At 39.9% G+C, this 23,993-nt stretch overlaps 1 protein-coding gene across 1 annotated transcript in view; it reads left to right on the plus strand.

Moving 5' to 3' along the window:
- Nucleotides 1-23,993, plus strand: part of SORCS3 (sortilin related VPS10 domain containing receptor 3) — a 561,026-nt gene that overhangs the window by 514,774 nt on the left and 22,259 nt on the right. Inside the window, exons 17-20 of the mRNA XM_069459773.1 lie at nucleotides 5,553-5,666; nucleotides 9,135-9,306; nucleotides 11,647-11,833; nucleotides 17,099-17,232. Coding sequence (XP_069315874.1) covers nucleotides 5,553-5,666; nucleotides 9,135-9,306; nucleotides 11,647-11,833; nucleotides 17,099-17,232 — 607 coding nt within the window. The remainder of the gene's footprint in view (nucleotides 1-5,552; nucleotides 5,667-9,134; nucleotides 9,307-11,646; nucleotides 11,834-17,098; nucleotides 17,233-23,993) is intronic.

Consider the following 23,993-nt stretch of genomic DNA (forward strand, 5'->3'; position numbering starts at 1 on the left):
TAGAAAGCCGCTTTGCAGCAACCTCCATCATGGTGCTCGTGAGGGGCCAGGAACAAATCCTTACTGAGAATGAAGGTTGTCAGACGTTGGCAGGTAATCAGAAAAGGGAGGATAAGGGGTCAACTCTGAAGTCACATGAGGCCTCTTGGGAAGGAGTTAGCCCTCTGGGAGACCCAGATATGTTTGTTTGTTCAGGGAGAAAGCAGGTTGCACCAGAGGTTAAGCCCAGTGGTTCTCTTCCCTCACGCATTCACCCAGCGACCCCCTCAACAGTAAATTTTACTGAGCACCTGCTATGTGTTTTACCAATTCTTGTAGACGAACTATCTTAGTCTTTTCAACCAACTCCTGGAAGGAGAGTCTATTATTATAGATGCTTTGTAGGTAAAGAAATGGAGACACAGAGAGGTTCAGTAATTCACTCGAAGTAATAATTTTCTTGAGTCTTAGTATGTGTTAGTGGCTACCTCCCACATCAAATGTGATGTCAGATTCACAGAGCAAGTTTATCAAGTGGTGATGTAGAAGACACAGGGGAAGAGATTTGGGGCTTCCATGGCACATACATTCAGGGGTGTCTGAAATCCATTCAACCTATACGGAGTACAAACAAACATGTTTTTTGCTATCATGGGCAAGTCAAAGTATAAACAAGACCATAAACACATATAAAAAAGAGTTATTGCACTAAAAAAAGGAATAACAGAAAATAATAAACAGTATAATTAAATGCTGAATTTTATGGCCTAGAACTATGCTGTCCATTATGGTAGCCTAGCTACGTGTGGTTATTTGCATTAAAATGAAATGACATTAAAAATTGAGTTCCTTCGTTGCACTGACTAGTGAAAACCATAGTAAGCAGCATAGATATAAAATATTTCCATTCTTGTAGAAAGTTCTATTGGACAGTACCAGTTCTGACTGTATGTGCTAGAGATGGTCAGAACAAAAGATCACGGAAGACTGAAGTAATCATGGAAGGCTTCTAGCAGGAAGTGGTCGTGGGACTGTGGAGACTTCCTACTACGTAAAGCCCCTTGGTCCCCTAAAGGTTCACTGAAAAATCACTGACATGAGACAGATTGATTGACAGGAGAAAAGGCACACAAATTTGTTTAATGTGTGTACATGGGAGCCTTCAGAATAAAGACCCATAGACACAGGGGAAAGTATCCATTTTTATGCTTAGGTTCAGCAAAGTATGGACAGCCATGTAGAAATATGGTTGGACAAAACGGGTATGATGTAATGGTAATAGACTGAGTGGGGAAACCCAGCAAGGCCCATGTGTTTAGATTATTCTTGGCCTCTCTGAGCACCATTACTTCTTTCTGGGCTTGGGACAGGGCCCCCTCTAGAATGGGGATCTTATGACCTACAGTCAAGCAAGGTAGGTCAAATAATTTCTTTATGGCCAGTTTTTACACAGAATAATTTTAGGTTTTATGGCTGGCTTTTGGGAAAAGGGGTTCTGGCTTTTATGACCTGCCTTGGGGAAGAGGGATTCTAGTTTCTATGGCTAGCCTTGGGGGAGAATGAGTCTGAGAGGCAGGAGGACAGGAGAAGATCAGAGAAAAATTTTTGCTTCTGAGGCCTTCATTTTGGGGTACTGTTTTCTGAGCCCCAACGTAGTTGTCTTTCTGTCTTTATGACTGTATTTAGGCTTATCCCTTAGCTAAATGATGATGGTGTTAAATATTAATCTGTTGTTTTAGTTGTTGTTGTGGCTGCTTCTGTAGTTGACTTCTCACTCTGTGCCTACCAACAGCTTCTATCTAGCTGGTCCCAAACCCACCCTGCTCTACTGCCTCCTAAAATGGGACAGAGGCACCTGTCAATCACTAGTCCTAGAACCTCAGCTGCCACATGGGAGAAGCTGTGATAGGGCTGTGCATGATCTGAGAGTGGGGCAGCCCCTGCAGCTGGTGTAGAAGAGCCCATGACTTCTTAGTTGACTCCAAGAGTCTCAGAATATCATTCCTGAGGAGCAGGGGTCCCTTCCTGATGATTAAATGGGTGCCCCATGGGATGTTACGAATGTCCAGTAGGGATCAGGAGTCTCCATCATCTCATCATCTGCCATTATCAGCTGCGTACAATCTTTGGAAAGTCATTTCTCCTTGTTTTGCTTTTCCTTCCAGTCTACTAACTGAGGGGGTTGGACTCAAGGAATAGAAGTATACATTCCTATTCTGGCATGCAGAGGCTTTTTGATTTCTGAACTATTTTGGCTATTCCTCCTGGATGGGATTTGGAGGACATACAGGTTTCTGAAAATAAGTTTTCCCCTAAACTTTTATAAGTTCTAAAGCTTTTATAGTCAAGAAGGATGCAGAGGTGACTTATTTCTGGAAGGAAACTGCTTTTGTATTTGCAGAATCTGTGGCAGCGTACTTCCCCGAGGCGAATCAAACTTTCTGGTGCATTCTGTCCAAACCTCACAATTCAACAGCAAAACACCTTTCCCCAGGAAGCGGGAGCAGCAGCTGGAGCTGCTTGTTTGTCTAAATCATGCGGACTCCAGAGCTGGGAGGGAGGTTGGGATAGATTTTAATATACATTTAGCAGAAATTAATGAAGAAGTCCGCAGCTTGGGGGCAGCCAGTTTCTGTTAATGTTGTTAAATATTAACGAGGTGCTTTTACTCTTTGGGGCAACATGCCTGATGCACCTTTTGAAATTACTGCATCACTAACAGGGAGCAGAGCTGAACAGAACTGCTGAATACGGTTACATTTAGCAAAGCGCATTAAGACATTTCTCTCCTTCCTAAAGCTGCCTAGCAGAGCACCATTCCTGCCTAGATTACCAATATTTCCTAGGGTTAGCAGGCCACTCAACAGGATTCGCCTCATAAAGCAATAAAGCAATGAGGGGATTTTCCAGAATTAGTGCAGACATTACACAGCCCAATGTTTTTGAAGATAAATAATGCTTAGAAGTAAGATATTCAATGGTGTGCTGGTAAATATTTAACTACCAGCTCTCTGGGATAAATAATAAAATAAATAAGCCTCGATTAGTAATATTTGCTGATTGCTGTACATAGTCCCACCATGGCAGATTTCAAGCTACAAACATGACATCAGTGAATGTAGAACTGGGAAGAAATAATGATAGATAGTAGCACAACATTATATAGTAGTCCCACCATACAGATACACGGATACACATAACCTTAAAAGCATAGATAATATAATAATGTAATAATGTTTACATATAATATAAATATTATGTATAGTATATGTTATATATAACATATTACATATAATAATTATGATCCTTAATAAATTAATAAAATTATTAAGGATTTATGTGTTTTTAGAACTTATTACATTTTAATATAATTTACGTAATTGAAATTTTATATAATTTAATTTTAATAGTGACTTTGTTTAACAACCTTTAATTAGTTTGCAAAATTTCTGAAATTTTAGCAGTCAGCTCTCATGGCTGTTACAAGCTGGCACAACACTTACTTAGTCCTTAGGAACTGTCAGGCTGGGAGATGTCTAGTAGTTGATCAGAAGGCTTATCAAAAGATTTTCTTGGCAGAAATGTCTCCTTCTGCTTCCTTTTTCCAGTTTTGTTTAAACATGGCCATATGAAAGCAGATCTTGGGTTCCACCTTTCTAGGTGGCGAGACACGACTCTAGTCACACTCCTCCGGTGTCTGTTGAGCACTTGGGGACACTCCCTGTGGATCACACTGGGACATCAATTGTGGGATCCCAGTCTTCCTGCAGAGACAGACATAGTGCAATGGGATTTGTTAATGTAATTGTAATATTAAGTCAATACATATTTATTCAATATCTTCAATGTCCTAGGTCCTGTTCTGGGCTCTTATATTGGAAAACAACAACAACAAAGACCTTTGCTCTTCTTTAGCTTCTATTTACAGTTTCCAACATGCTTTGGCCCCAAAGATTTTGTCTGGGGAATCAGGGATGGCGTCATATGACCTAGATAATAATAAGTAGGAAACCGTCAGTCATCGACAGAGGTGGAGTGCTTCAAGCCCAGGGCATAACATATAAGAAGATAAAGAGGGTGAGAGGGTTAGGTCTGTGCAACTAAGGGTTTAGTGGAGTAAGATGGAGGAGATGTTGAGGAGGGGCCAAACTGGGAGGATAATGTCTGTATTCTCACTAATCAGATGTTCTTCTTAACTGCACTGTTTAGTGCTCTGTATCATTCTGTTATTTCATTGGGTTTGGGGTATGTTGTCTCTCTCTCTTCTCCAAAGACTGAAAACCCCTTAAGGGCAGGGATTGCCATACTTCTTTCACAGAGCAAGGCACATATTGAGTGATAAATAAACATGGATTTAAATTTGTATTCCTGTCCCCACTCCATGCCTATCCCAGATACACACACTCATAATTTGCGTCTGTTTTCATTGGACTTTCACAAAATCTTGACTCAAAAAATATGGGAGTGAAAAAGAAAGGATGGGTGGGTACTGAGGAAGAGACTTCCCTTGCTGCTTTATGTTTCACTAACACTCAGTGGATTCATATTCAAATGTCCAGATTATTCTGCCCACTCTGTGGGTTTCAGGAAACTTTTGGATGCTTAACTTAGAAGTGTGAATTCTTCTGCCAAGTGAAGTCACCCTCAATGACCTCTGGGGGTGAAAGAGTGAAAATCCCTGTTAGCTAATTCATTGCTCTTCTGCTCCGACATTTACACACCTGAGAACCTCATGAAACTCCGAGGAGTAGGGACATACCTTGGACTTCAGACAGGAGCCCTCCTCTCCTACACTGTTCTGTTACTTCCTCATTTTGGAATAGGATAGAAAGTGGAAAGAAATCATACCTGACTTTCTTTCTTCATTTCACTATGGCTGGGATTTTACCAAAAAAAAAAAAAAAAAAAAAAAAAAACAAGGAAGAAAGAGAAAAAAAAAGAAAAGAGTTACAGTGTCACTTTATTTTATTTTTAGGAAAATAGCAGCCTGGGTTTTAGTCAGGAAAAGCTTGAATGGCTGTATGTGTACGCGTGAGTGAGAGTGTGTGTTTGTGTGTGCGTGTGTGTGTGTGTGTGTGCGTGTGTATCTTTGAGAGAGCGTGAGTTTGCAAGAAAAATAAAAATAGAATCTATGAAGTCAGTTTTTGAGCAACAGATATTGAATCATTGTACAGAAATGTATCTTGACCTTTAAAATCATCCTCTTAGTTGTCACCTCCTTATTCTACTGTGACCCAAAATGTGCTTTTGAAGTTATTGCCTCCTCCACACTTACTTTCAAGCCAGTGTACCCACTACATTATTTATATCCATACCTTTTTAAACCTAGAGTGTCCATTTTCTAATCCACTATTTTTTTTTCTTTCAACTGGACTCCAAATGACTTGGGATCATTTCTAAATCTAAAATTCCATTCTCAACGTGTGACTATTTGCCCTCGTTAGGGATATTTAAAACAATGGGTTGTAAGTTTTTAGATGGCCACAGGGTTACGTGTATGTGTTTGCATGTGTCTGTGGATACCTTAGCATTTGTACATACACACCATTATGCAATATTCACTTTCCTGGCAGTGACTATGGCTATGAGAGACATGGGGAGAGCCAGTGTGTCCCAGCTTTCTGGTACAATCCAGCATCCCCATCAAAAGACTGCAGCCTTGGTCAAAGCTACCTTAACAGCACTGGGTAAGTAAAACACCTGAAGGAACTCGACTCACTGTTTTCCTGTTTCCCTAAGTTAGGATTGAAGGGAATGCATTGCTATGGAAGAAGGTAGAGTGTAGATAGAGTTTGTTTATCATAAATGGCTTTTGGGGGAAACTGAGGAGTTCTTCAGCTGGGTATCTTTTTGGGGATCATCAGAAGAGATTGCTCATCATTCAGATTTCGATACCTTTCCCATTTACCTATGGCAGACCACAGTTATTGTTTTGTTTGGGCCTTCTATTCTGGGATGAGATGCAGCCTTATTTCTTGGGCCTCGAGTGAAGTAAATTAATACAAGTGATATGCAGATATTACAGTGCTCTCTAGTGATGGACAAACTGGAGCTCTTATACACTGGTGCTGAAAACTTAAAATGAAAATTTAAAAGTTCCATCCAAGGAACTCGTCGAATAAAAAAAAGGTCAAGGCACACTTTCAGTAATTCTTTTTTTTTTTTTTTTTTTTTTTTTTTTTTTTGAGACAGAGTCTCACTTTGTTGCCCAGGCTAGAGTGAGTGCCGTGGCGTCAGCTTAGCTCACAGCAACCTCAGACTCCTCGGCTTAAGCGATCCTACTGCCTCAGCCTCCCGAGTAGCTGGGACTACAGGCATGCGCCACCATGCCCGGCTAATTTTTTCTATATAGATTTTTAGTTGTCCATATAATGTCTTTCTATTTTTAGTAGAGACGGGGTCTCACTCAGGCTGGTCTCGAACTCCTGACCTTGAGCGATCCACCCGCCTCGGCCTCCCAGAGTGCTAGGATTACAGGCGTGAGCCACCGCGCCCGGCCAGTAATTCTTAAATTATGTGTGTGTTTCTCTCTTTGTTCATGGATTAGTTCCTCTCTCAGATACTCAAATAGAGTTTCCTTGGAGATTCGTTGTCTTTCCCTTTCTTTTGCTGCCTCTACGACCCAGAACAGATTTGGCAGGTGGATGAGTGGTCTGAGGCAGCACTTCTTAAATTTGAATGTGCCAATGTATCATCTGGGGATCTTGTTAAGATGCAGCTTCTGATTTGGGAAATCTGGGGTGAGGTCGAGATTCTTCATTTCTAACGAGCTCCCAAATGGTGTCAATATTGCTGGTCCCTGGACCACTCTTTGGGTAGTGAGGGGCTAAGTTTTTCTGGATGCCTGTCTTAACTCTTCCAATGGATTTTCTGTCTTCTTAAGTAAGTTTTTCACCTTCTCAGCACTTTTATCTTACCTGGTTGTAACATAGTGGTATATACCATCTATCCAACGGATATGGGCGGGGGTGGGGAGCCATGATGGAAAAGAAGTATTGAGTGGTCTGAGCTACTCTGAAAAACATGAGGCTTTTTTAGTCAAATATTTGGTGTTTGGAGGGCTATTTCTGGAGCCTGAGCTGGGGCTTAAGAAGTTTTGATGTTATGTTATTGTAGGAGTCTGGTTCAGGGATTTCAATCATTCAAATGGCAGATCCAGAAGCATGAACCTAAAGAGATGTGGTGTTGGAGAACAAAGAGTGCTAGGAAGCTTGAGGAAGGGGAACACAATGAGCACAAGTGATCAGCTGGGCCACCAAATTCCCAGCCAGGGCACACCTGGGATATAATTGGAAAGGAATTGCATTAAGATGTTTCATGTGATCATGTGGCATGTGCAGGTGGATCCAATTTTAAGCAACTTAGGTATCCCAAAACCTCGAATAACCAACAGAATAAGTCAGGAAGATGAAAGGGAAAGGCTATTCATTTGCTCTTTCCAAAGGCTGCACTATAGATGTCTACTAATACCTGTGGCTTGCTTAAATGTTGGCTTGTATTACAAATCATCAACCAGACTGAGTTGATGAGTAGTAATATAGGTCAGTTGAGGTTGAAGAGGAAGGGCAGATGATGTCCAGTTTGCACTAGGACATGATACAAACCGAAATACCTATCATCAGTAAAAACTCTCTCATGACTAAACGTCAGTGAGAAAGGATAAGTTGATTACAAATACTTGATTATCTAGACCAGTGATGACCAAATGAACTATAAAATAGCTACATATGTAATTTTAAATTTTTTAGTAATTAAAAGTGTAAAAAAATAAAGTAACATTAATTTTGATAATAAATTTTATTTAACCCAATATATCCAAAATTATTACCATTTTAACATGCCACATTTATTACATTTCAAGTTCTCAGTAGACAAAAATGGAGCTACCATATTGGCTACCATATGGACAAGTGGCTACCATATTGGAAAGCACCGCTGTAGATCCATTATGAGCTCAGCTGGCAATTTAAAATATTGTATAGCTGCAAGAGCATAGGTCATAATTTCATCTAAGGCAACAACTACGTACAACATTTGCTTAACATCCACCTGGGATCTTGGGATGGAGGTGTAGGATAGGTTGTTCAGCAGTCGGAGGGACCCAGGGAAAGTGTCAGTTATAAAATAGAGGACTAATTTCACTCAAGAAGCATTCGAATCTCTCTGCTTTTGAGACCACCAGAAGAAGGCAACATAAATGGACTTGTTAATTATTCTTGACATAGAAGGTGAATGAAGATAAGATATAATGTTGATGGTGATGGTAATAGTGGTGGCACATTCATTTTATGTGGATTTACTAGAACATTGATTTTAGTACAACCTTACAGATGGTGATGTCCATTATGCATTCTGCAGGTCAGGGTTGTAGGCAGGCTCTTGACTTGGCTTTACCTGCTTGGGTTGGTGAGCAAGGGAGATAACATGGCATCATTTTACACAATGATGTCCTGTCACAGAAGGTCACAGTGCTTTGTCAGGCAGTTTTCCTATGCTGACCTACTCTATTAAGTAATTTTACTTAGTGGAATTGAATAGGAGTTTCAACCTTGTGCTTCTAATCTGGCATTTGCATTGAGTGGGAAGTGAAATATTAGCAAGGAGAAAAAAAAATGTGCTATAAAATAGCCCTGCGGCTCCAGAGTAAGGGCTATTAGGCATTAGGGAAAGGAATGGTGTCCTGGAGGTGGAGGAAAGACAGAAAGAGGGCTGATTACTCAGGGTTAGAAGTCTGATGTCCTGGCTGCCTTCTGGTACAGAGAAACCTGGAGAAGCTTCAGAGAAACAGAAACAGGCCCCTCCCTCACAGGTAGAAACACCTGCTTTTCCCATTTTCCTAGTCCAGTGTGTCTGCCTCCTCTTTTGTTGTATGAGACTCCAGATATTGATTTTTCTTGGCTGGTTTAGACACTGATCCGATCTGTGGCTCACCAGGTAGGATCAATAATAATGTTTAAGGAGCTACTCTTCCTGAGATGCAGGGATAGCAGTTCTTCAGCATTTGGTCAGCTTCGCAAATGGCTGTCTGCTTTGAGACTCAGCGTTTAGGTGCAGCTGTGTGAGTTATCTACCTTGCTCTCGCATTCTCTTCCTAACATACACACTCACTCCACTCAACACAAACCACGCTGCTGTCAATTGTCAATTCTCCTTAGGTACCGTCGGATTGTGTCCAACAACTGCACAGACGGGCTGAGGGAGAAGTACACAGCCAAGGCCCAGATGTGCCCCGGCAAAGCCCCGCGGGGCCTCCACGTGGTGACGACCGATGGGCGCCTGGTGGCAGAGCAGGGGCATAATGCAACCTTCATCATCCTCATGGAGGAGGTAGGTGCCCACCTGGATCTCTGAGGTCAGAACTCACAAGCAGGCCATTCCCTCTTCCCAGAAAGGGAAGAAAAAAACCCTGACATTCGCAAGCCCCTGAACCAAAGTGCATGGTAAGAAGCCAAGATGCTGGGGGAGAAGACAGACAGGGGAGGAAGAGGGCTTGGGTATTTACTGACTCTCCTCCCTCCATCTCACAATAAAGAGCCAGTCTGCAGTGGGGACCCACATGCTTCTGGAGCAGGCAGATCTGAATATACTCTTCAGGGTTCCCCTTTAGAGTCTGCTTTGCTGAGAGAAAGTTTATTACCCTAAGACCATAAACTGTAAAATTTGCCAGAAGGAGGATATTCAAATTTTATCTGTTGATTTTAGGAGCCTTGTTTGCTTCATTCTAACCCTTAATCCCACTGATCAGAAAAGCCCACAAAGCTTTTAAAGGGTCTTGAAAGTATGAGTTTGAGGTTGGGGGAGATTATTGAAATCCTTTAAACTTATCTTTATAAAGAATGTCATTAGTTGCTTTTCCATCAGCTAGATGCTCCATTAGTTCACTTTTTAGTGTCTTCTGCAATCTGGGCAGTAAAATCAGACTGCATGCATTCATTCCAAGACAGAAATAGCTCTGTTGTCTGCTTTTTGTTCCCTGTGTGAACTGCTGAATTTCTTCCCAAACCAGGGGCGTTTCAGGCACTCCTTGCTGAGGTGGTAGAGCAAGAAGACTTGCCTGACAAAGCCTTCTAAATTTATATGCAAATTGCTCTGTGCTCTTGAGATCCTGGAAAGAGAGTGAAGAAGGCCAGGAGTCTTTTTGTCTTTTTTTTTTTTTTTTTTTAAACAAGTATGAGCACTTCAGAAACCTTTAAAGTCAGGACCACACTGGACAGGATGGTGAAGCTTCCTTATCCTGGGTTGACAGATGTCTCAGCCTTCACACACACCAGGTGCTTGAATTAAAGGACTTTAAGATTCAGAGGAAGTCATTATCACATTTCCACTAGGGAGTTTCCAGGACCAGAGCTACAAAAGCCTTCTCTCAAATGGATGTGAAGAGCCATGATCTTATCCATTTGAATTGCCTCCAGTTCATTTCTACTTTAATTTATATTCATAAACTCAAGGATAGTTGGCATTGTGTGGGGGCAAGAGAGCACCTATCAATATTTCATTCACATTTGGGCTGCCATGGGGGAAGAGATGGAAAGCGAAACTGTGATCAATACACGTTCACTGGGCAGAAGGATTGGCTTATAATTCCAAAACGATGTATTTCCCTTTTTATTTCATCCTCCGTCTTTGTTTATGAACAGAGTGATCCAATTCTTCTTCATCCGGGATCTTTAGTCTAGAGTCAGATTCATTGTATTTATCCAAAGTGCCGGCCCGGTATATTGGGTGGAGGGGGGACCAGAAAGGATGAGGGTCAGCATCAGCCTTTAAGAAGCTAAGCGTGTTGGTTTGGGATGGTAAGATGTGCTCACCTGAACCACTGACATCGCGTCATCAGGCAGCACACAGAGAGCTCTTGCCCTTCTAAGAGGCAGAGATACCTATGAGCTGGGATGGTCAGAAGAGACTTCAGAGAAGATGGGGCTTAGTTAGCTTTAGGGAAGGCCAAGGACAAGAGAACAGAGATATAATTTTGGATACTATGCAGCATTCATCCATAAAATGGGAATAATCATCCTCTTTCACATTGTTATTTTGAAGATGGCATCATATAACATGTCAAATGATTAGCACAGCTCTTAGAGCATAGTAAATACTCAAAAACAGTAACAATTATAACTATGGCATAGTGGTTGAAGCATTAGTATTGAAACTTGGGTCCAAAACTTGGGTTTTCCACTACTCAACTCACTATGAGACTTCGGTCTAACTGCTTATTAATAATTTATTTTTGCCCCTATTTTACAAATGGGAACAATAATACTTTCTACAATATGGAGTTGGGAAGGGATTAATTGCATGACACTGATTTTAAAAACTCTGTAAGTATTAGCTGTTACTATTTTTGCTGTTATTATTATGACACAGAAGAAGTAAAACGTGTGTAAGTCAGGGAAGCCCTTGGCTTTCCCACTTCAGAGCTTCATAGAGGCTCTATCTTACCCACTATTGCCATATCAAACCAACTCAGGTTGCCCTGAGCTTGGGCATACAGGAACTATAGGGCCATAGGGCCCAGTAGATATCAGACTGGAGTCTAATAATTGTGTTTCAGCCCCCCGGGAAAGACTGTAGGTTCTCAGGGGGTGATGCTGAAGCCACAGGAGGAAACATCAGGTAGGAGTCAGGCTGGACCAGGTGAATTGCCCCAAATGCTATTCCCTCTTGCAGGGTGATCTCCAAAGGACAAACATCCAGCTTGACTTTGGGGATGGGGTTGCCGTGTCCTATGCTACCTTCAGCCCCATCGAGGACGGCATCAAGCACGTGTATAAGAATGCGGGGATCTTCCAGGTGACAGCCTATGCGGAGAACAGCCTTGGCTCAGACTCAGCTGTCCTCTTCCTGCATGTGGTTTGTAAGTAGCATGAGCCACACCCATTCTTCCTTTCCTCCCAGTTGGTAACTGGCTCTGTCTAGACCTCCTGGAATTCAGAGCTGAGGCCATGTTCACTGTGTCTACCACAATGACCCAAATCAATGATTGAGATGTGTACTCAAATCTGTGTTTTACAGTTTTATGATACTGATAGAGATGGATTGTTTTGAAAGTTTGGATAACATATTACCAACCGGCCCCTCCCTTTCTGCACTGCCCTGTCCTTATGTCAATGTGCATGTGTGCACACATGCAGGTAAAAGTCTCTTCCCTTTATTTTGGAAAATCCTGAAAATATAAGAAGTGGAAACCCATCCGGTCAATGGTCTCAGGGTGATTTTCAGTCTGTTATAAGTTAAGACAGCACAAATCAAAGTAAACTTTTATCTCTGTTATATGAGCCAAAGAAGGATAAAAAAAATACATTTAGAATTTTTTTAACATGAAACTAACACACACACACAAAAAAAATGATTCTTCCTTACAAGGTTACTGCAAGTTCATTCTGTTTTAACAATTCTAGGAATGCTCCAAAATTTTTCTGTTGTCTTAGAGTCTATTTCACTACTATTATCTGTTGCTTGGCACAAACTAAAACAACAAAGTTCCAAAATAGTTTGTGCTGGATGCATTTTGTGTATTGTCTATCCTGGGATTTGGCTCATGTAACTGAAACTTTTTTAGGATGTTGGGTCAAGGAAGTGTTGTTCTAGAGCTGGTATTCATTTCCCACACCTTTGTCAGTGATACTCACGGGTCTGAGGACGTCTATGGTTCTTGCTTATATACCCCACAATGGTTTTCAGGTAATATGCTACATATGGTGAAAATTGTAAGTTCTGAAGGAGCCTAAGTCAATACAAGGAGTACCTTTTCTATTAATGACTCAATGATAGCATAAACTCCTCTGGAAACAACCTACACCTAAGAGGTCTCTGGCAAACAGTAAACCATCCAGTCTCCTAGCTCTGCAGTCACAATACAAGTACAAGTGTAGGGGAGGAGACCTGGATTATAGATCAAGTACGCCCATAAAAATGCCAGTCCACGTGACCATGATATAAATTATTTCTTCTCTAAGTCTTCTGAACTCCAACTTTAAAATGGTTTAATTCTGACTGCTCCTTTGCCTCACAGTGCTTTTGTAACAATAAATAGGAAACACACATAAAACACCCAGTCATTCCCTAATTTATCCCACAAATAGTTGTTGAGGTCTTAATATATGCAGGGTACTCTGCCAGGCACTGAGGAGGTAACAACACAGATATGGTCCTGCCCTTTCTGAGTCTTCCTTCTGGTGGGGAAGGGAAGGTGCTGCTGAAAATGAGCCATAAATAGGCAAAGTGGTAATAACCACACCACACGAACTATAATCTTTTTGTGCCAGAGCACGAAGGCAGAAGCCCAGGTGGGTGGTATGCAAGGTGTTCATGAGCCTGGGCTTTTGGGCAAGGGAGACCTGCTTTGAATTATGATCATATCTGTTCATTAGATGTCTTATATTGGTCAACTTTCTTAGCCTTTATAAACCTCTGATTCCGCATCTTTAATACTTAGCTAATAGGGAGGCTGTGAGAGTCAAATTGGGTAACGTGTGTGTGTGTGTGTGTGTGTGTGTGTGTGTGTGTGTTGGGTGTCCCCAAGACTGACACCAGGTTTGGTGATGCACTAGGCAGACTCAGGGCTCAGCACACAGTTTCACTCATCACTGTAATTTACTACAGTGAAAGGATACAAAGCAAAGTCAGCAGAAGGAAAAGGCTCAGAGGGCAAAGTCCAGAGGAAACCAGACACAAGCTTCCAAGAGTTCTCTCTCCATCGATTCACATAGGACATGCTAGTTCCTCCAATGATGAATTGTAACATGCATGAAGGGCTGTTTACCAGAGAAACTCATTAGAGACTCAGTACTCATAGCTTAATTATTGGGGGCTGGTCATGCAGGCACCCTCTGCCTGGCATATGCCAAAACTTTCCCATTGGAAAGTAAGTATTCAGAATAAACCATACTGTTTGTAAACATAGTTTAGGCAGAGTGAACCACACTTACCAGTTAACTGCTGACTGGGAGCACTCTCAGGGCCCAGTTCCCAGACGCCATATTTGCATGCAGCCCTTCCTTCAGATCTATGTTATTTTTCTGCACAGCATGAGAATGCTGCTTAGCACCCAGCTTGGCACATGACGAATGTTACCTGTGATTATAGTAATTACTACGTACGTACTTATTAACTTTCTGCCTGACGCTTTTGCCGCATTTAAAAATAAAGACAAAGAAAGAAAATGAACTTTACATTTCTCTATTCCAAGGGCCTGACCCACCCACATTTCTGATTCTGCCAAGAGTGAGCCTTGCCTTCAAGGTGTGAAGACCAATGTGTCTTAGTGGCAACAAAAACACAACAGCAAGGAACAGGTTTATACTGTGGGTTATGTGCATGAAAGAGGAAATGTTCCTTGAAACTTTTATCGTGCTCATAATTCCCTGCAAATCAATCATGGCTGCATTTAGCAGACAGTTATTATAGTGGAAACTGCTCTTGGCCTTACTTTGGGCCATTAGCTAACAAAAGTAGTTGTTAGCTGCCCATAATAACCAATCTCGCACAGATTATTAGATTTTTATCAAAAGGGGCACTATTTGACAGGGAGGATTTTAGGAGTTTGCTGTGTTCCCTCCTGATTTCCTTCGCCTTTCTTCTCTTCTCACTGATGCTTGGTTTGTCCCCATATTGAAGCTGGGGGCTTCTGACCCAGGATCTTTGCCCCGAAAAGCTGCTACAAGGTGGTGTTTCTTAAGATTATTTTTAACGAAACATGCCTGACCTGAAGCTGGAATAAATATGACCCTAGATGATGCCATTCCAATTCATGAAAGCCCCATCCTCTTATGTTTGACATGAGTTTATGGAGAAGGAGGTCTTTTTTTTTTTTTACCTTCTTGGGCATCTGAGTACCCACCAATGTCAGCTCTGGCTGAGCCAAGGTCCCTGAGTGACAGAAAGCTGAGAAGAATTTCCAGGGCTACAAGCCGTGACTGCATCACTGCTTAATGGTGGAAGAGCCCAGAGTGCCCATGAGGTGGCTAGAGGAATGGGCTTTATGCTTTTTAGGGGGTAGTGGTAAGAAGAGATGCAATGGCTTTGAGGGGGAAGGGGCCCCTTTCCTAGCAGGGGAAGAATGAGAGAGCTAATCTGGACATGCGGAAAGAGTCTGAGGTGTGCATGTGGGAAACAAGGCTTCTCCTCTCCCTCCTAGGGCATGGACTAGCCAGGGAGTCCTTCCCATGGCCTCTTTCTCTTCCCTCTTGATCAGTAAAACACAAACAATAAAGGCACATAGGTTAGATAAAGTCCTAAAAATGTGTAAATAAAGCAATGAAAATAGCTGCTGCTTTCTGACACCTTATTTTTTTTTAATTCTCATCAACAAACAAATCATACAAAAATAATAATGCACATCTCCTTTTTTAAAATAATTAAACCTTTAGCCAAATGTGTAGCTGAAGTAACAAGGTTGAAATTGTTTTCTGGGATAAATCTTGAGGCAGGGTTATATCAGGGGTTAGGGCAGAGAGCTTTAGGCAGAGAGCATTTTTAGGCTTTAGACACATAGATTCTTGAACAATTATATTAAATAGTTGTTCAAGAAAATGCAATCTGTCTTGGCTGGTCTCCCCACCCAAATAACAGTCCCTGTCTAAACATTTTCTCTTTCAGTATAAAATTACCTATGATACAGAGCACGCCCAGTGAGACCAGGAGAATGCATACTGTTCTCAGAGGGGCTTCTACCCAATGATAGAGACAGTGATGGGGGGTTGGGGATGGTGGTAGAAATAATGCCAACCTTTAATTAATTATACAGTGCTTTTAACAACCATACAACACTTTCATATGTTCTCATTACTATAAGGAAGGCAGGGCACGTGTTCTCCCTTATTTTTAAGACAGAGTAATAGTCTGTGTACAAACAAGACTCTGTAAAATAGAGGAAAAGATCATACAGGTAAATTCATGCCAGAGTTGAAATGAGAAACATCCATCTGTTTTCTTCCCTTTAAACTGAGCTGTCTCCAAAATTACCAGGGATACAAATAATGAAGACTAGATGATCCGAAAAATGCCCCAGCTGTAAGGAGAATTCAAGGCTCCCAGGCTAAACAGATGCGCTGGCCACATTCGTGGCTTAAGACCTTCATATAGAGGTCTCTTTAGCCAATTGTACTCATCAAATTCATGATGGTGGAAAGTGGAAAAATGTGCTCTGACATAGGGTGAAGAGACAATTAAAATATTTTATTTGCATTTGGTTATGTAGGAAGGATTAAGAAAGGGAAAGGAGGGAGGAAGAAAGGAAGGAAGAGAAAAAGCAAAGGAAGGAAAAAAGGAAGGGGTAGGGTGGGGCAGAGAATCCCACAGAGTTAAAAAAAAAATAAACAAATTATCTACACCCTAGCACAACACTGATCCATTAACACTTTTTCATCAGAATTTTCCTTTTCTCATTTTATTTTGGAAATGCATTAAATTAAAACCCTCACTTAGTATGCCTAGGGTGTATTCATGTATATTCTTTTACTTGCTGGTTTAGAATATGATACTGCTTATACCAGTTTTCTGAGATTAAAAAAGAGAAGCTTGGTCACCTTTTTGCGAGCAGCTTTGTTATTGTTTGGGAACCTGGTATTTGTTTCTCCTTCAATTCAGGGAGGTATGCTTTTCCCTTCTTGTAAAATGGCCTGGCCAGCTCTGAATGACACCCACTGTGTACTGCAGTGAGGAGACACAATGGCCAATTGTTGAAGGGGTTGGAAACCAATTAATAGTTGAGGATAATGGAAGAGCCCTCCACACAATGCACTGACCCCAAATCACAATACAGGCTAATCATCAAAAACAAAATAGACTGCTGTTTATCTTCCCATTTAGTGGCTAAATGTCTAGTAAACTAGCTTTGTCCTTGGATTGGAGATTCATAAGCATTACCGGTTAGGCTTATCAGATGTAAATTAAGTTCAGATGTCACTCAAAAAAAATCTGAAACCTGATTTGAGTTCCCTGTTATACCCAGTGCTTTATTTCAAGCACACACATGCCTCCCAATATTTGTGAATTTGTGATCCTTCCTTTTTCACAGGGGATGGTAATAAGGATTGAGATTAAGGAATAAGGATGTGATGAAGTTTGACCATTTATTCCAGGAATGTAAATAATGACATTGTGTTTCCTATTCCCTTAGGTCCCGTGGAGCATGTTCATCTCCGAGTTCCATTTGTCGCCATAAGAAATAAGGAGGTCAACATCAGTGCAGTCGTGTGGCCCAGTCAGCTGGGAACCCTTACGTATTTCTGGTGGTTTGGCAATAGCACCAAGGTTCGGCCCTTTCAAGTTATATAGATCTATACTGAACGCTCCTGTGCTCCAGCTTCTATGTGGATGTTGAGATACGGGGGGTACAGGCAATAGGAGGTGCTTAATAAAGCTGTGAACCCACAGAATTGAACAAAACACACCTCCTCACACTAAGTTCATTACTTTAATAGGGAAAATTTAAATAATCCTAAGGAAGAAAGAATACTTTGAGAAACCATACAAACCTGCATGTTCTTGCTTTTCTAACCAATATTTCTATAATTTCATTTGCTCCATTTTGTTTTAATCTGGGCCTTTCCACTCACTACTTATACAATATCAAGGAAATTATTTATCATCTCTGAGATAAAGTGACCCCATGTTTCAAATGGGAGCTAGATATCTAAACATAGGGTTGTGAGAATTAAATGGGATAACACAAGTAAAGAATCCTTATGAATACCTACTAGGTGTTCTATGAATGCTAGCATCCTTCTTGGGCAAGGTACGAAGTTGCCAGGCCTCAAAGAAAGGAACTATAAAGGGACCAAACTCTGTACCTTCTGAATACTTCCTACTCCCAGCAACTGTCACCTGTGTGAAGAATGACCACAATTGTATGATAGAAGCGGGGGCATTTTTTTTAAATGTAAATGTCTAGTCGTTATAGCACCATTTGTTGAAAAGAATATCTTTGCTGACTTTGTTCCTTTGTCAAAAGTCAATTGACTACGTTTGTGTATGTGAGCTTATTTCTGGGCTCTCCCTTCTGTTCCATTGATCTATTTGCCTGTTCTCTCACCAATGCCACATAGTCTTGATCACCACAGATTTATAATAGGTCTTAAAGTTGGGTAGGGTCAGTCTTTCAACTTTATTCTTCAATATTGTGTTGACTATTGTGAGTATTTTGCCTCTCCATATAAACTTTAGAATCAGTTTGTCAATATCTACAAAATAACTTGCTGAGATTTTGATTGTGATTGCATTGAATCTATAGATCAAATTGGTAAGAACTGATATTTTCACAATATTGAGTCTTCTTATTCATGAACATGGAATATCTCTATTTATTTAGTTATTATTTGATTTCTTTCAACAGAGTTTTGTAGTTTTCCTTACATAGATCATGTACATATTTTGTTAGATTTATACCTAGGTACTTCATTTTTGGCAGTACTAATATAAATGGTATTGTGTTTTTAATTCACATTCCACTAGTTCATTGCTAGTGTGTAGGAAAGTGATCAACTTTTGTATATTAACCTTGTATCTTGCAACATTGCTATAACCATGTATTAGTCCCAGGATTTTTTTTTATTATTGTTGATTCTTTTGGATTTTCTACATAGACAATTGTGTCATCTATGAATAAATAGTTTTATTTCTTTTTTTCCAATCAGCATAACTTTTATTTATTTTCCTGTGTTACTGCCTTAACTAGGACTTTCAGTACAATGTTAGAAAAGACTGGTGAGAGGAGACATCCTTTCCTTGTTTCTGATCTTAGTGGTAAAGTTTCTAATTTCACACAAGTACGATATGATGTTAGCTGTCACTCACTGCACTTATATAAGCATACTTAAGATATATATATATATATAAGTATACATAATTTATTATATTATTGATATTATTTTAAACAAACTGTTATCTGTCAGGTCAAATAAGAACAAGAAATATATATTTTTTATTTTTCTTAACATATTCCTTCTTTAGTGCTTTTCCTTTCTTTATGTATTTCAGAATTTTTGACCTATATTATTTTTCTTTTCTCTGAAGAACTTCTTTTAACAATTCTTGCAAGGCAGGTCTATTGGAAACAAATTCCCTCAATTTTCATTTGTCTGAGAAAGTTTTTTTTTTTCCTTCTTCCCTTTTGAAGGATAATTTCATAGAGTACAGAATTCTACATTGGTGGGTTTTTTCTCTCAACACTTTAAATAAGTCTCTCCACTTTCTTCTTGCTTGCATGGTTTCTGAGAAGTTGGATATAATTATTATCTTTTGTTCTTTATAGATAAAGTGTTTGTTTCCTCTGGCTTCTTTTATGATATTTTTTTAATCTTTGATTTCCTATAGTTTGAGCATGATAGGGCTAGATGTAGATTTTTCTGCATTTATCATGTTCAGATTTCTCTGAGTTTCCTATGTTTGTGGTTTGGTGTCTGACATTACTTTGTTGAGATTCTCAGTTATTATTAGTTCAGATATTTCTTCTGTTCCTTCCTCTTTCTTCTCTTTCTGGTATTCACATTACATGTATTTACACCTTGTGTAGTTGCCCCACATTCTTGGATATTCTGTTCTTTTTTTTGTTTTGTTTTTGTTTTTGTTTTGGTTTTGGTTTTTTGTCCTCTTTGCTTTTCAGTTTGGGGATTTCTATTGAGACATCCTCAAGCTCAGAAATTTTTTCCTTCGCTGTATGCAGTCCACTAATAAGCCCATCAAAGGCATTTTTTTTTTTAAATTTCAGGTATAATGTTTTTTGATCTCTTGCATTTATTTTTGGTTCTGTCTTAGGATTTCCATCTCTCTATTTACATTGCCCATCTGTTTTTGCATGCCATCTATGTTATTCATTAGATTTTTTATCATACTAATTACAATTATTTAAAATTCCTGATCTGATAATTCCAACATCCCTGCCATATCTGGCTCTGATGCTTACTCTGTCTCTTTAAACTGTTCTTTGCCTTTTTGTATATCATGCAATTTTTTTTCTCAATAGTTAGACACGATGTACTGGGTAAAAGGCTTGGATGTATGTAGGCCTTTGGTAATGTGCTGGTCAGATATGGGGAAAGAAGAAGCTTTCTATAGACCTAGGATTGGGTCTCAGGCTTTTAGTGAGTCTCTGTTTCTGGACTGTGTGCTGCACAGGTGTTTCTGTTGCCCCCCCCCCCCCCCCCAGATGGGAAAAGATGGCTAGAGTGGGCTGGAGTTGGGTATTTATGTTCTCCCTCATGGAAGGGTAGAACAAGCTCAAGTCAGATATTTCCCTTCCCCGAGGCTAGTTGGCCTATGATAAAATCCTAGAAGCTTAAGCTCGGATTTATAAGTTTCTTATAAGGGCAGACCTTGTTAAAAAAGACAGAGTGCTTTAACGTAATTCAAAATTGTTCTTTCTCCTCTCTCCATGCCAGAAGCATGAGGGCAGTTTTCTTGTAATTTATTGGGAGAACCTGGTCACCTGCTGTGATAAATTCACAAAGTCATGAGGGACCCTATGACTGAGTCCCTGTGGAGTTTTAAGCTTTCAGTTTTGGGGTTTTCTTGAACTCATGATGTGATTAGCATTGCTCTTCTTGGAGAGAGGTTTAGCTTTAAAAAAAGAATTAAAAAAACATACTGCATCAGACTTGGAAATGCTGGGTATCTAAAGAGAGAGAAAATAAATATACAGTTATTTTCTAGAAATAACAAAAGAAAACTTCACGCCTACCCTTATGCCTGCGTCATATAAGTGGGTGGTGACTCATCCCTGGTCCCCTGGTCTTTTTTGAGGAGGCAGCACGATGTGGTAGAGTGAACATGGACCTTGAATTTAGAGATTCATGGGTTAGGTTTCCAGCACTGCTGTCTTGGCTGTGTGATCTCGGTGTTTTTTGACCTATGATGTATTCATTCACTGTAAACTGGACAGAATAATGCCTGACTCAACTTGATTGTCGTGAAAACTAAGATAACACATATTTCCTTGGTGCACACTACGTACTTAATAAATGGATGCTTTTTATTATGTCATTGGAACTGATTTTTAGGGTATATTGGTAAAAAATGGAGCAAGACTCTTAGACCAAGGGATTCTTTCTGTTTGCATTATTTTTGCCTCATGTTTTCAAATTAATTTCTTAGTATAGACAACCAATATGTTTGCATTTCTAGGATTATTATTCACTAGGAAATAGGCAGGTTATTTAATAAAACCCCTATTTGGTAAATTAGAGAAAGTAAGTGTCCTGTGTGAGATGAGCATCTCAAGTTCAAATACTTGGTTAGTTGCAGAGCCAGGCCTCAAACTTGGGTCTCCTAACTCCCATCTAACACACACCGTCTGCCAGCTCCAGAACCTTTAGCTGCACCTCTAGAGGTGTTTATTTCCTAGAGGTTACAGGCCCTAAAATCCTGCCTTAGACCAGCAGATATACATAGTGAAGGAAAAAGAGAAAATCGTTAGGGGAGAAGTTAGAAAGAGGAGGATTTTAAGTTCGTTTCTCCTCTGAGGATGTGAGCATTTATTTGCCTGTCAAGTCAGGGAATTCTTGCCAGTTAGTGTTGATCACCTGGTGCTCTTTACTGAGGAACTTCTGTGGGCAAGGAGGGCAGTTCTTGGCCATTCAGCACAGCGATTTACTTAGCAGCCTGCAAGGAACTGAAGACACAGTGGTTAATGTTTCTCTGCAGCACCATATTTTCTTTGGGTGCTCTTTCCAAGACCCAAAATGCCATATGATGTCTAATAAGTATTTGATTAAAAGCAAAAGAAAGAAATGAACAAAGCTATTAGGATTCTAATTTCTATTTCTTTAATTATTGCCTGTGTTAGCTTGAACAAATAGTTTAGTGTGAGTCTCAGTGTCCTTTTCTCTAAAGTGAGGATACTAACATCTAATGCATGAACATCACTGAGTTAATATTTGAAATCTACCCTATATCTCTCCATCTCTCAATTTCTGTCATCTATCTACCTACCTACCTACATACATACCTATCTAATCTATGTTATGTCATATTATGAGAGGGTGATTTTTAAATTACTGGCATTATAGTTTTATTTTTTAAATTGATCATGACTAGAGGTATTCCCTTGGTTAGGAATTTTTATCTATAAGCTTGAGAATGAAATGCTGTACAAATACCCAGGTAGATCTCAGAGGTCTTCCTAGTTGGCTTTTGTTCCTAAAGAACCGGGGGAGTGATATATGACAGGCAACAGCACAGAGTGGTTTCAGAATAAGACAAAGCTAGGTTGGAGTCCAGACAGATTCTTCTCTGCTATGTGCCTTTAGTCAAACCATTTAAAATCTTTGAGTCTCAGTTTTATTGATTGTGATGTCTGAGTAATAAAAGTAATAACCGTGATCAAGCATTGCTGTGACGATTAAGTAAAGAAAGGTATATAAAGCACTTAGAACACATTTAAGCACTTGGAAATATTAGTCACTGTTGTGCTCATCATTTGCATCAATAGCATCTACATCTAGGTGACAAACCTGACCTGGTTTCACAGATTACATTCTCGTCCCTAAAAATGGTTGTTCGGTCCATTTGAAAGAGATACGTTTTGGGGGTTTTTGCTAATACAATGCCAGAAATGCATCAAGGTGACCAAGGTGCCCAATAATTGATCTAATGATTTGGATAGAAAATTAATTAATGTCTTTGAGTGTCATAGTGATTGCTGTGATTTTAGAACTACTTGTTTCTCATTGACTAGCAAAATGACCTGTAAAAGGAGCTAATACTAATTCTGAGTGTTTATTCAGAGTACTGGCTGTGTACTAGGATCTTCATACACACTATTTTATTTAATCATCAGAACATCACTGATGAAAGAGAAATTATCCCATTTTACAGAGAAAACACTTAGGCTAATAACCTTGCAAGGTGGTGTGTTATGGATATTTGTATGTAATTTGCGTGTGTGTGTGTGACTAGGTGAAGTGGATAAGTTCACTCATGTAGTTGAATTAATTCAGTCTATTGATAAGAATCAATTGACTCACCTACTTTATAACCAGACCTTTGATTGGTTCTGTTAGGGGTAGAAAAGTATATACAACATTTCTTCTACCTTCAAGGAGATTATATTCCAGATGAGAAGGCAAGATGAATGTACATGCAATAACTGGGGAGCAAGTGTGATGTATAAGTAAGCAGAAGTGAGCAAGAATTTCCAAGGTCCCTCTCTGCAGGCTCCTAGACCTATAGGCCTATCAGTGGGGGATGTGAACCTGCACCAGCACCTCCCTCGATCTTTTTCAAGAGCCTGTATTTTGTGCTAGATGTTGTAAGGAATACAAAGCACAGTAAATTCTGTTTGTTGCATTCAAGAAACACATAATCTACTTGAGAGTATGAGACTAACATGCAAGAAAAGATCCAAGAAGGTAAGCGAAAGGAATGTGGAGTAGCCTGGGGGCGAGGGAGGTGGGCTTCATCGGCCATGGAGTGAGTCACATATGAAGTCTGTCCTATACTGGCATGGAAGGAATAGTGGATTTGAGGTGGAGAAGAGAGAAAGGGATTTGTGTGTAAAGATAAGCCTTCGGGAATGGTTATGTTCTGTGTTGACTGATTCAGCCAAAGTAGAGGATTAATTTGGGCAGGAGCTGCAGAAAAAACTGAAAGGTGGAGAGGATAGATGACAGGTGACAAATGACATAAACTGGTATTTTTTATTTTGTCATAGAAACACTGGTTTAGGATGGGGTGATAGAAGATAGAACCAGATTCGTGGACAGTGATGCTTGAGGCAGTTACGTGCTTTCCAAGTGAGTGTGTGTGTGTGTGTGTGTGTGTGTTTGAGGAAAAGTAATTTTTTTAACCTGTGAATTTTCACATTAACTCTGTAGTCATAACAGAGCTACCGTATTATTTTGCTTTCTTTCTTGTCTTTCTGTGTATTTAAGATTTTTACATAATTCTAAACATTGTATATCCACAATTATGTATTCAGCCTTTCCACTTCATATGATAAGCACTTTTCATACATTACTATATAATCTCATGTAGGTTTTCAGTAAGGCAAGCACAGTGATTGCATAGTTTGTCCAATT

The sequence above is a fragment of the Eulemur rufifrons genome, chromosome 28 (assembly GCF_041146395.1).
Source record: "Eulemur rufifrons isolate Redbay chromosome 28, OSU_ERuf_1, whole genome shotgun sequence".
NCBI lineage: Eukaryota > Metazoa > Chordata > Mammalia > Primates > Lemuridae > Eulemur > Eulemur rufifrons.